The sequence below is a fragment of the Scatophagus argus genome, chromosome 4 (assembly GCF_020382885.2).
Source record: "Scatophagus argus isolate fScaArg1 chromosome 4, fScaArg1.pri, whole genome shotgun sequence".
NCBI classification, from domain to species: domain Eukaryota; kingdom Metazoa; phylum Chordata; class Actinopteri; family Scatophagidae; genus Scatophagus; species Scatophagus argus.
Window position 1 is genome coordinate 12518769 of NC_058496.1, and position 13443 is coordinate 12532211.

Genomic DNA, 13443 nt, shown 5'->3' on the forward strand with positions numbered 1-13443 from the left:
CAAACACAACAATGACGGAAAGCCACACACAGACACATACACACACACTTATAAATTTTCCTTTCTATTAATAAAACCCTTAATTCCCCACAGGAATTGACGCACACATAGTCCAGGTCTGAGGTTGATTGGTCTCATGAGCTAATTAACACAGCTAATGATCGACCACAACCCTGAAAAGACGGTTTCGCTGTTTCAATGATATGAGCTCAATTAGTGTAGCTGATCAACTGATTGCCACCTCATCTCAATTAAAACCAAGCGAACTTTGTTCACTGACTTCGAACAGGACATTGAGACATGCACTGATGTTTGTTTATTTGGATTTCAGTATATGAAGACAAATAAAATAAGCTGCTTTAATAAAGTGATAGAAACTGGACCGTCACTCGAATAATTGGCCAATTTTGCCTCCTAGTGGCTGCGTCGACACATTCAACCTAGTTATGCATTCATTTTTCTTTGACTATTACTGTTTTCATCTGTTGTGTTTTTGTAGGAGGTGGACAAAATAACAACAATTCAAGATGCACTGCAATAACACCGCAAGCAAGACACCAGAAATTACCGTTTAGAAAGAAGACAAAATGAAGGGACTTTTATTCATAAAGAAAGAAAGAAAAACTGAACATTGAAAGTTTCACAGAGGTGGTGTTTTTTGCTGGGATTTTCTGCTGGATTGTGTTATGTTGTACAAGCGTGAACATTATAGTTTGCAGCCCCTGCATGATAAACACAGTGAAACTGGTCATTCTTGACACTTGAGCTTCTGTAAAAAGAGAAAGGCTGAGATTATCTGCGGCATGTGACCTCAGAGCTGTTAAACATTCATACTGCATTGTTTTCTTGTGCAAAATCAGATCTCTCCTCCTCGCGTTCTGCCAAAAGCTGTGCAATTCTCTATTTCATAGAGAAATGGAGATGTCTATCTAGTGTTTCCTTATTTTTCTGCAGGAAGGCACTAGGCTTGTTGACTTCCTCTCCCCTCCCTTCCTTCCTTCTCTCCGAAGGTACTCATCTGAAAAATGAGAACAAAGTGATTGTTCCTGTTCTCTTTCTTAAGTCACTTCAAATGCTATCCGTGGACGGGCGGCTCATTGTCAGGAGAGTTGCAGCGCGAGCAGGAGGGAGAGATCGCAGGTACAGGTACAACAGCAGCAGCTGCGAGCAGCACTTCAGCCACAGCATCACAGAAAACACACTCTGCTACACTCAGCTGGTAAGTTCCACACACACAGGCTTCACGGCAGCCTCACACAAACACACACTTACATGGCACTGACTGGCATATGAGGAGGGGCTTCAGTTTTAATGGATTGTTTGGAATGCATGGTGTGGTAGTGGAAGTACAGGCTGGGGTCTCTGCACAGTACGCCTTTAGTGGGAGATGTGAAGAGGATAAAAGAACAGGATCATATCCAGGAGAGCATTTGAAACTGGCTGAACATTTCAGTATGCATCTGAAATCGTTGCACAATTCTGGGAAGAGGCGGAATAACATTCTTCTTGCATCATGTGGTTGATGCTTTTGATACATCACTAATTTACATCTAAATACTTGTGTCCCTGTAAAGTATATTTCCATTATTTGTTGATACAGAACAACTTTCTCCGTTGTTGGAGAGAGAGTTTTGCGGTGCTTGTTAAGTTTTCCATGTGTTTTAGCAGAAACTAAATGAATTCATGTGATTTTGTGAATAGGTTATTTATCTGAAATCCCTGTGCTTCATGTCATGATCTTCCAGAACTTTATTAACCTCAGTCATTGTAATCATCTGACTTCAAGATAATGCAATCATATGATACCACTATGTCTACATGTATGTGTATCAGGATGTACATGTACGTTAAGAGCTAAAATTAGTGACTTAACTGATCAGTCGGTTGACATAAAATATTAAAATATATAATATAATACCAAAATATTTCCTTGTTCGATCTTCTAAAATATGTGCATGGTTTTGCTTCTGTTCAACTTACAAGATTGTAAACTGGATGTAGCCAGAAAAAAGAAGACATTTTAAGATGTCCCCTTGTGTTTAAGGAAAGATTCTTTAGGAAAATAACCTGCAGTTTATGAATGAAAAAAATATTCTTTAATTGCAGCCCTAATGGTAATATTGGTAACAGTAAATATTTCTATGCATTTCTATGGCACGTACTGTTACAAAGGAAGAGTTGTTGCTGCATCAACAGCCAACAGAGACAGAACCCGTATCAGATAATGAAGTAGAACTTGTGGTCATACTACAGTGGATTGACCTTGATCTCAGCAGTTTCTCATTGATAAGCACTGAGCTATTTACAGGAACAGAACAGATATGAAGCCTGCAGCATTTGCTAAACGCATTCTGGATGTCATGCAGAAGTAAGACAGTTCCCCTCTGAGTATCACCATCTTTTCACCAATGGCCTTCACCTACACGAATGTATGCAGACAGAACCTGCAGCAGAAATGTCATTTATAGCTGTGTCACATCTTAACATGTCACAGTTTTATATTTAGCGCTTATTCAATCAAAATCAGACTTCAGGCTGCTCACAGAGATACAGATTAAAACATCACGCAGCATTATCAGTGAAGGAAAAAAAAAAGGAAGTTCTTCCTGGCTGTCAGTGCAAAAGCAAACAAAAAAAAAAAGATGAACAGAGCAAAGAAAAAAAAAAGGCATGGAGAAGCGAAAAGTGTGCGGGAGGTAGAGGTGAACATTTCACTGATAACTTCCTAATTTCAGGAGAGGAGGAGATCTGTGAGAAAGGAAGAAGTGAAAGGTTTCAGGTTTAACACAAAAACTGTGTGGGTGTCGACCATGCTGTATGTGTACCTGGTCACATTCCCTCCACAGAAACCTTGAGAAACAGTTTCATATCATAAATGGTAACCATACGAAGAGGCATGGATGTACTTTGTCATGTTTTTACTGAAAATGACATGTCTGTTTTTTTTTGGGGGGGGGGGGGGGGGGGGGGAGTTGGATGGGTGAGGGGTTGTAAAGAAGCAGAGGTGGAAAGTAATTGTGTATATTTCCTCAAAAATGCATTGAAAAGCTTCTACTTTACAAATGTTTCAGAGGAAAATGTACTTTTCACACCACTAGATCTATTTAGTTGCTAATTACTTTTATTTACTAGTTACTGATATTTTAGTCACTGACATTTTACATGAAACAACATATGAAGAGCTTTCAAAATACAATGTTTTGCTAAAGGTTGCCTCCTTGTCTCTTTGTTTTTCAAAAAAATGTTTTTTTTTTCCCCTTAAAACATCTCAGGTGGTTTAGCTGCAATAACTGAGCCCAAAAACACAAAAAGATTCAACCCTTTTCCAAAAAATGGAATATAAATTTGTGTAGCATACTCTTCTTTTCTTCCTTCTCATCCCACTAATCATGTCATCTCATCATCACCCACTAGACTTAGTTTAACTCTTTGAAGGAGCTCGTCAAACACTCATATGCATTAATGCATCAGTATAAACAATCTAACGCCTTTACTTTTGATACTCTCAGTAAATGTTGTACTTAAGTACAACACCGGACTTTTATATAATGTAGTATTTGGAATTTTACTGGTCTCTACATTACCCACAATGCAACTCGGTTTCAAATGTTTCAGTCTGAGATTCGATGTGTTATTCTTTATCCATCTTTTTTTCACATATGCTGTATGCTGTACTCCCAAGACCTGCAAACACACTTTGACATGTAAAGCTGGTGGAGTTCCCCTTTTAGCAGAGGATCTGAATACAGTTTTCACCACTGTGACTGAGGGCACTTAACCATCCCTTGTACTCTTTCTAACACAGAAAGAAGATGGAAGCAGACAGAGTGAATTTCTCACCAGCAAGAAGTCCTCCTCACAGAGACGAGCTGAGGCAAGCCTCTCGGCACACTTTTTACCTGAGCCCTCCTCCTTTTCATATTAAGCCCCCAAAATTCTCCCCTCCCACATATCCCAGCATGTCACCCACCAGAGATACCTACAGTACATTCAGCCCACCTGCTTTCTTTCCCATGTTTGGCCCCAGTTATACACAAAAAGAAGGATCCCAAAAACGAAAAAGAACTCCTTTCAAAATGGACGCCCAAGAAGATGAATCTCCTGACAGAGGAGCAGAGGAGGCAGAAGGAAGCAGCAGTAAGAAGACCGTGGATCTGTCCCACATCCCCTTCTCCCTCCCACCTCACCCCATGTCCTCCTCATCTCCCAAGCCCATCCCTGGTATGATTGAACTAAACAGACTGCAGCTTAATCACAGATCACCAGGTATGAATCTACCAGTACAGGTGAAGCAGGAGCCTCTCAATCCATCTCCTGTGTGGCCTCCCTCTCCTCTCCTCCTCCACCCTCCCTACTTCCCTTCTCTCCACCACAGCCTACTCCCATATCCCCTATTCATGCCCCGCCCTGTCATGCACCTCTCCCCTGGTTCTTTCTACCCAAGAGAGGACCTTCGCCCCAGGCATCGCAGCCGTGACGGGCCTCCTCGAGGTGGGACTACCGGTGCTGAAAAACTTGGTCTCAACATCCACGTGGATGACAGTTATTATGTCGACGTGGGCGGAGATCAGAAGAGATGGAAATGTCGTATGTGTGAGAAGTCTTACACCTCAAAGTACAACCTGGTCACGCACATCCTGGGCCACAACGGCATCAAGCCACACGGATGCCACCTGTGTGGGAAGCTGTTCAAGCAGCTGAGCCATCTACACACACACCTGCTCACACACCAGGGCATGAGGCCCCATAAGTGCCAGGTGTGCCACAAGGCCTTCACTCAGACCAGCCACCTGAAGAGGCACATGATGCAGCACAGTGATGTGAAGCCCTACAGGTAAATGTTTTGTAGCATGTGTTTTTCTGCTTGTTTTTCACAGTGTTCAGTTTCTAATCCTAATTTCTATCTGTCCCACCAGCTGCAGTGTGTGTAGCAGAGGTTTTGCTTACCCCAGTGAGCTGCGTGCCCATGAGTTGAAGCACGAAAAAGGCCAGGAGAACGTATGTGTGGAGTGTGGTCTGGACTTCCCCACGCTGGCCCAGCTGAAGAGGCACTTGACCGCCCATCGCGGCCCCACTCTGTACAGGTGAGCACCAAAACAGTTCTTCCCTTTGCTGAAATATCCCAATGACTGTGTCATTAAAGCAGTTGTTTGCAATTTTTGGAAATGCCCTTATGCATTTACTTAACAAGAGTTAGATTCAAACATTGATAACATTCTCATGTCTGTACCCTAGACATGAAACTACAGCTAACAGCCAGCTAGCTTAGCTTAGAATAAAGATGTAAACAGGAGGGATATAGCTTTTGCATACCTCACCACCTCTTTCATGCTTTTTACTGAGTTTCATATTCATCTCGCAGACATGAGATCATCTCATTTAATTCCTTGAAAATCAAGTAAATTTCCAAACATGTTGAACTACTGCTTTAACATTTCAGTTCTCTTTTCAGTTTGACTGTTTAAAGATAACTGTATACCTGCTGTCCCCATAGGTGTTCAGAGTGCCAGAAGACTTTCCAGTACCCAAGCCAGCTTCAGAACCACATGATGAAACACAAAGACATCAGACCGTACATCTGCAGCGAGTGTGGCATGGAGTTCATCCAGTCACACCACCTAAAACAGCACACACTCACTCACAAAGTAGGTTTAATTAGGAGGACAAAGAGAAAAGACAGAGCGTTTGTCAGTGTGTTTTGACAGGAGTTGGAAGCAAAAGCATGGATGTCTGCCATCAAACAGGGTTATCAATTTTTCTGTCACATCGAGACATTTCCATTAATCCTTGTGCGCATTTTGGATGGTGAGGAGGGCTGAAAGAGTTTGGCCACTAGCCTAACAGGTTGTTTTGGCAGCTGTCTCAAAGCAATTTCCCCTTAAAGTCTACCTCCTGAAGCTATTTTAACCCCTCAAAATCCAGTTTTCATCTTTTATTCCCCCTTTGGTAACTTCAGGGGTGTAAAAATACCACCTGATTCCACAAAATTTAACGGTGTTGTATATACTTATACTGCATGAGCTTGTCCAAAGTCTTAATTGAAATAGGATGATATCTATCCTAAGTGAGATATTAAAACCCAAGGCTTTGTTTTTTATGCATCTTTTGGCAAATGTTGATGTCTGATGGGAACTCCATGAAATATTAAAGAGAAAAATAAACATAATAAAAGAAAGGTCAGTGGTATGTTAGAGGTTAAACTAACCAGAATTTTTAGCAGAAAACAGATCATCTTTTTACCATATTTCTCGTGCTGTTACTTCCACATTCTTCAGGGGGTGAAGGAGCACAAATGTCGCATCTGTGGTCGTGAGTTCACCCTGTTGGCCAACATGAAGCGCCATGTCCTCATCCACACCAACATACGGGCCTACCAGTGCCACATGTGCTTCAAGAGTTTCGTCCAAAAACAGACTCTGAAGGCTCACATGATCGTCCACTCGGACATCAAGCCCTATAAATGCAAGGTTGGTCAAATTTAACATGTCAGGACCGCAAACATTTCCCTAAGCTTCACCAAGTGGTTATTGTTCATCGCAATAATCTTTTGTTGTGAAGACCTTAACCAGGTAGTAATTGTAACCCAAACCACAAACTTTGCCTAACCATAACTAAACATCTTTCTATACATTGTGTCTAAACAATGTATAGATGCACACAAAAACAGTTAATAATCACCCACTAGAAGTGTGCAACAGCATCTGTATCTGCAGAGACCCTGCCCTCAACCTGTATTTTCCTCTTTTTAAAAAATTATTTTGCTGTGTTAGGAACATTTCTGGGAGTAAATGATTCTGGAGAAAGATAGTTGTAAAATAGTGACATTTCGAGTTGGTGGCTCTTTGACGATATGAGAATGAGACTCAGCCATCAACATTCAACTTTACTGGTGTGAAGCAAAGACTCAGGTTGTCGTCCTGGCGATACGGCATCAGATAGCAAATGAAGCTTGCATTCATTGTTCTACAGGGCAGTTGCTCATGATGTATTCTGTCACATCATCTGCAGGATTTGTTGAGAAATTATTAAGCTACCATCAGCAGACAGTTAGCTCACTGGCTAGCTGTTTCCCCATTTCCACGCCAAGATCAGCTAACTGTCTGCTCTAGCTTCAGATTTAGCATTAGACATGAGAGTGGTTATTGATCTTATGATCTCACTCATGGGGAAGTAAGGGAATAAGCGTATTTTTCCAAAATGAGAAACTTTTCATTAATACTGCTTTTTCTGCAAGGTGCTGGATAAAAGCATCAGACGCTAGCTTCATTTTAAACTAGAAGTCAAGAACAAAATCTGTAATATTTAGTGGTAGCTGCTATTAAAGGATTTCCCACTTTTCTGGAGTGTCCATTTTGACCTTGGTGTTTGGTACAAGGACTGAGACGATGACCAGATAGCAGAGAGGCTTTTGGCAGTAGGACCCTCCTTGTCCATAGGAAGGATATCGCCACACAAACTGCTTCTCTAACAATGGCCCCCCAGCCTCCCCGGAGAACAGGGCCCTCAAATAGATTTCATCTCGCTTTCTCTGCTGCTGGAGGGAGCTTCCTGTTTTCTCACGGTCCTCTTGGACAGTTTACAGTCCCTCTCTCCTCCTGAAGGAAAGGACCACCCTAATAAAAAAGAATGCAGAGGAAGGACAGCGCAGGAGTTGCCCTTCCCTATTCTCCTCCTGGCCCTGTCTCGATGTTGCTTCCTCTCTCTCACTCTTTTTCTGTTTTTCTTGTGTGTGTCAGGGAGTGAGAGAGAGGGGAGAAGACAAAGAGGAAAAGAGGAAAACAGATAGAAGGAGGGAGAAAAGGCGTGTGTCTGTGTGTCTATGTATAACTGAATGTCTGCACATTCATTCATGATTACGTGTAGCTCTACAACTTGGCATTCTGCAAAAATTAGTCATCGAACAAAGGGGCTCTGGCAGAGAAAGAAAAATAATAGGTGGATGGTGTTGGCCTATTGTTTTCGTATCCTCAATTAGTGTTTACTGCAGCAAGTAACCAAGCATTTTTACTCAAGTGCTGTGTTTGCATGCAATTCAAAGGTAAAATTGTTTATTTTAGTCACTCCTGTACTTTTATCTGACAGCCAGAGTTATGAGTTACTTTTCAGATTGAGACTTGACATTCAGAACGTGATCAGCCTTAAAAATATGATGATTTGTCATCTACTAAACAGTATAAATGAATAGCACAACATACTCTAAACAGTTTTTTGCTGGCAGTACAGCTGTACTTTTACTTAAATAAAATTTTGAATTACTTTTATTCTTTGAGAGGAGTTAGATGAAAAGATAACACTCTTACATCTTACAGACAGGTAAATATGTTGCTTCAACCAATGGCTTGTTAGCTTAGCTTAGCATAAAGATTGGAAACAGCCAGCCTGTCTCCATCCAAAGATAAAAGTACACCTTCTAGCACCAAAATGATTAACACCTTATATCTCTATAGGTTAATCAACAGAAAAACTGAAGTGTAAAAGCAACAATTTGGCATAACTGAGTGCCAAGGAATCAAGCATTCAGGCAGCTTAGTACATACATTACTGTTGACATCGTGCTTGATTTCTTATTTGGTTAATGACAACTTGCACTTCTGTCCCTTCCCTTTCAGCTTTGCGGGAAGGAATTTAACAGGATGCACAACCTAATGGGCCACATGCATCTCCACTCAGACAGCAAACCCTTCAAATGCCTTTACTGCCCAAGCAAGTTCACGCTGAAGGGAAACCTCACCAGACACATGAAGGTCAAACACGGCGTCATGGACAGAGGGCTGGATGAAAGATGTAAGGACACACCTAAAGTAGATCGTATATGCATTTTAAGTTGGAGACATTGCTTGATCATTTTCCTTATTTATCTGACTTCAGTGTTTAGGCAAAGAGGACGATTCTGCCTGTCCACTCCCATGGGCCTCATCACCCACTTCAGCCAAGAAGAGCCGTTTGACCTTTCCCAGAAGCCCCCTGGCCTGCCCAGCCTCCGTCTCTCGCAGTCAGATGGTGAGAGCGTCCCTGGGAGCTCATGCCAGGAGGAGGATGAGGAGAGTTTATACAGAAGGAGTCAGTACAGCCCAGAGGTGGACCAACACGAGCTGGAGGAGAGAGGAAGGGAGTCCCCTGCTGAACGAAGGCCAGAGGAGAAACAGAAACAAATGTATCAGCACAGTCTAGATGAACAGACTTATGAGAGGGAGTCAGCAGCAGAGGGACACTCTGCAGATCCCAGAGGTGACAAGGTACACCTCTTACAGTCAGAGACATCCGAGATGGCCTATGAATCTGACCTAGAGCTAGGTGACCAGCTGTACCACCATGAGACAGGACGTAGACAGTCGTATGATTATGACTCTGAATCAGAACTTGAAGATCATGAAGAGCGAGATGAGCCAGAGCAGAACAAGCAGCAGGTGGATGACTGTTGTGACGCAGGAGAGAGAAACCAGAGCAGATTGGAGGCAGGTGAATTCATGGGTCCACGGGATGAAGAAGAGGACAAAGAATGAGAAAAATAGTCAAAGACTGAGAATGAAATGCAGGCTTTAGGAAAGGCAAATGTTTCTGATGATTATCAAAATGGAGAGGATGTTCAGGAGACACTCCCCAAGGAGAGAGGAAAGTGTGTAGGTATTTAAATAAAACTGATTACGGAGGATGTGGTGTAGTAGTAGCTTACCATGAGAAAAGAAAGATGAGCATATCATGTTTATTAACTGAGCAACTGAAGTACAAAGCTGTGAAGCATACTGCATGTACAAAGCATATCATACACTGACTAATCCGTCACTGACAGAAGGATAATGTGTATTTATGAGTGGAAAAGTATGATTAGGGAATAGATTTTTTGTGAATGAAATGTAAAACTATATTAAGTCTTTTTTTTTTTTTTAGGAAATCATTCTGCAATACTGACTCAAATATGCAATGTTTCTTTAACTTTTGTTCTCTGTTTCTGTAAATCTATGATATTTAAATCAGTGCATTATTACTCAGACTATAATGCATGATTTGGGGTTATTTTGTTTTGCTTATTTTGCTGTTATTTGGTTTGTTTGTAATAATGTAGTTTTGACAGATACAGATATGACAAAGCTTGAGTTTCTCGAATTCTTTGAGTGTGTTTTCAAATGAACTGTGATTTTGTTTTTTTGTTTATTTTTTTGTCTAATGTCTAATGTTAAATTCAGTATTTGCCTTTGTTAGATCAGTTTTTTGGGGGAATGGCTGTGTTTTTCTGGAATGACAGTGTAAACCACAAATGATTCTGCTTTATAAATACAAAAATAAAAGCTTGAACGCATAAATCTGATGTGCAATGAACCTGCAGTTTGTGTTTTTAGATGCCTTTTAAACATCCCTATAACTGCCTTGCCCAAATCTTACTGTCAGTCCTCTTCGTGCAACACATATTTTACCAAGTCAGAGATGATTGCTGTGAGTTTCAAAAAGCTTGCCTTTCTCCTCCTGCTTCTCTTTCAAAGCAGAGGAAGAGGAAGAGAAAACACCTCTCCCCTTCTCTCTTTTAGGTTGCGATCAAACAGCACTGACGGACACAGTGGGTGTCCCAGACAAAGGCTTCATATGTCTCTATGACTCAGAATAAAGCATTGTTTCTGCTCATTGCAGAATCTCCACTGAAAATACTGGAATGAAAGAATGTCAAAGAACTGCTTTTGCATCATAGGGGATAGAACATATGTCCTTACCTTTAGAAAGTGCATTAGTGAAAGGTTTCCATCCACAGTGTGATATCACATTATACACACCGGACTAAAGTATCACCATATACCTCACGTTTTTGTACCAGTTCAGGTGAGCATTGACTCATTTCTTGTCAAATGAAATGCAGAACAGCAGCTTCTCCATTTCTACCAGTGACGACCACCGTGTCCTGAAGGACGAAACTGCAAACAGTTTGAGGAAGTTCTCACATCCTCCTCTCCTTTCCTTTCCTCACCTACACGTTTCAATCCCAACCACTGGCTCGGAGACGAGCCACACAGAGCAAACACTCTGTTTGTAACACTGTCTGCTATGTACACCAAGCTCTTCTCACCAGCATCATATTGCGCAGTCTCTGAGGAGCAACATGTAGAACCGATCACAGCTCAGAGACCCTGATGAGAGAAGGTGTTTCTTGAGGTAATTATGTCTCTCCTGTGTGTTTTTAATGAACTGAAAGTTTAGAAACTACAAGAATGAAATGGTAACCCAGACAGACGAGATGTCTCATGGGAAAAGGAATCATGTGGTGAGAAACGGCTGAAATCAACGAAACTTAACATAACCATGACATGATGACAAGGCAGTGTCTCATTAGCAAAAGGACAAATTACCTTTTGCCAATCGGTGTTTTGTTTTTTGCACTGCATGGAGATAATTAAAATCACTCAAACTTTGTGATTCATACTCAAAACAAGCTTCAAAAATGGAGTTGATGTTATGCCTTTATAGCAGTATCGGTGCATGCTGTGGTTGGCCTGAAACAGAAATGTAGAAAGTTAGACTTTTCTTCTTCCACAGCACATAACTACCATAATGTTCAGGGGATAAATACTTTCTAAAGTCAAGTCATTGATTAAAAAATTCTTCCACAAGTTCTTTCTCTTGCCATGTCATTCTTTCTTATGATGATTTATTCCACACTGTGTTAGTCATATATTTGTTAAGAGCTTCTTGCAAGTGAGGATTTACTGCTTTTCTCTATTTCTCCATGTTCATGTTCAGGGAATAATCTTTGGTTATGGACCGCTGACCTAACAAGAGATTTGAAGCCATCACCTTGGAATCAGGGAAACAGTGACAGATATGTTTCACTCTTTTGTGGACCACCAAATAAGAATTCACAGTTCTTAAACCATTAATTAATTAATTAAATCAAAGCATTTGCTGCTGCCCATCACTTGACTTCTACGTACACTAACATGATCACTTCCTCTGGAATACAATACTACAGAAAGCCTGTGCTATCAGGTTTATGGTGATAAAGATCCAATTTAATAAGAGTTAAGGAGTCACAGTACTGATTTATTTTAGATTAAATAAGAGGATATTTGGTTGTATATTTCAGAGCAGTGCCCATCCTGTTTCATTCTTTCCAAACTGTACTTTGCTGCTCTTCACTTTTTCAAAATGGTGTACTGCTAAATTCAAACAAGGATGTGCTTTTATATACAAGATACAAATCAAAGAAGAAAATCTTTCAAATCATTTCATGTCTTATTGCCAAAGTAAGTCACAGATTCACTTCTACTTACCCATACTCTCACCATTTATACTTTGTTTCTCATTTGGTGAAATCACACCTTCCCTAAAGCCAGAGAGTGCACGTCAAAATAATACATTTGTTTTGTTAACCTATATATACCTTTGTTATTCGGTTGTGTTTTATGCTATTAAGCTAGAAGCACTAAATAAACTCTTTTTAGGCTTTTCCCTCCATTTTTCTGCACATAATTTGTAGGCTGCTTGGTTTTAACTTTTGCAAATAAATAAAACTTGCTGATATAGTCATCGGCAGTCTCTGTGTAGTGTACTGTTCTGATTGCTGGTAAAAAGTAGTCCACCAAAATGACTTATCATCACCTGCAGATTCCTTACAATGACATTTTTGTGTCGCATACCATTATGTCTTTTGTGCCTTTTCAAACACCAGTGTCCCATACTCAGCTACATGATGCTATGGCTGTAAAATAAAAAGGAAGCAGCAGCATGGGATGCACGTAACCAAGATACTGAAAACAAATACTTCTGAATTCTTTGCATCGATAGACAAACACTTCTTCAGTTGTGGGAGGAAGTTTCACATTTTGTACAATGCCAGCAAGAGGACATGGTGTAGCAATAAGAATAGCATAGAATAGAGAATATTTGACCCAGTTCATAGCATATTCCTGAAAAGATACAGTAGCTGTGTCCAGAGTTGTGTGTGCGTGTTTACTCCCTGTCAGTTCTTTCTAGTACAGCTTGGGCTGGAGCTTCCTGTTTTGCTGGCAAGTGAGAAGATGAGATGCTGCTAAAATTCTTCCATGCTTTGTTTAACCAAGTTGTCCCACCCCAGTTTCAACCTGTCACCTCCTTTGACCCACAGCCAAGGAGCTTACTGTAATTATAGCTGAGGGATGTCCCCTTGTAAAACAAAAACACCGAAAGGTCGGAGAGGACAATGGGTCAACGGTCCAAATAAATACATGTTTACTCTAAACAGCTCGCCTCTTAATTTAAGGTGCTAACCTTCCTCCTGCTTCATTTTGAGGGTGTGTTACTATTTTAGGGGTTGGCTGCAATCTTTTCAACATGGCTGGACACACCTAATGTCCTGACAAGCTTCAGGAAGCAGTCATCCATGATGCTGAGTGACTAACACTGGGGCTTTTCATGGCTTTCAATGCAGTGCCACGGGGCAAAGTAAAGCTGGTGCACTCATACCTCAGTGTTTATACCGGT

The 13443-nt window shown here is 41.0% G+C and overlaps 1 protein-coding gene across 2 annotated transcripts; it reads left to right on the forward strand.

Annotated features, from left to right (window-relative positions):
• Positions 1 to 1047: 1047 nt before the first annotated feature.
• Positions 1048 to 10306, forward strand: znf366 (zinc finger protein 366). Of its 2 annotated transcripts, XM_046387781.1 has the most exons (7): positions 1049 to 1219; positions 3806 to 4834; positions 4917 to 5084; positions 5495 to 5645; positions 6276 to 6467; positions 8610 to 8784; positions 8869 to 10306. In XM_046387781.1, the coding sequence occupies exons 2-7, from the start codon at positions 3813 to 3815 to the stop codon at positions 9501 to 9503; spliced, it is 2343 nt and encodes a 780-aa protein (XP_046243737.1). In that variant the 5' UTR covers positions 1049 to 1219; positions 3806 to 3812; the 3' UTR covers positions 9504 to 10306. The 2 variants fall into 2 exon arrangements, with proteins under 2 accessions (XP_046243738.1, XP_046243737.1); XM_046387782.1 differs by lacking the exon at positions 6276 to 6467 and having other exon boundaries at positions 1048 to 1219.
• Positions 10307 to 13443: the final 3137 nt, after the last annotated feature.

Coding starts and splice junctions, on each gene's coding strand:
- znf366 (XM_046387781.1), top strand. CDS start 3,813: ATGGAAGCAGACAGAGTGAATTTCTCACCAGCAAGAAGTCCTCCTCAC. Junction 4,835..4,916: donor AGTGATGTGAAGCCCTACAG/GTAAATGTTTTG, acceptor CTGTCCCACCAG/CTGCAGTGTGTGTAGCAGAG. Junction 5,646..6,275: donor AGCACACACTCACTCACAAA/GTAGGTTTAATT, acceptor CACATTCTTCAG/GGGGTGAAGGAGCACAAATG.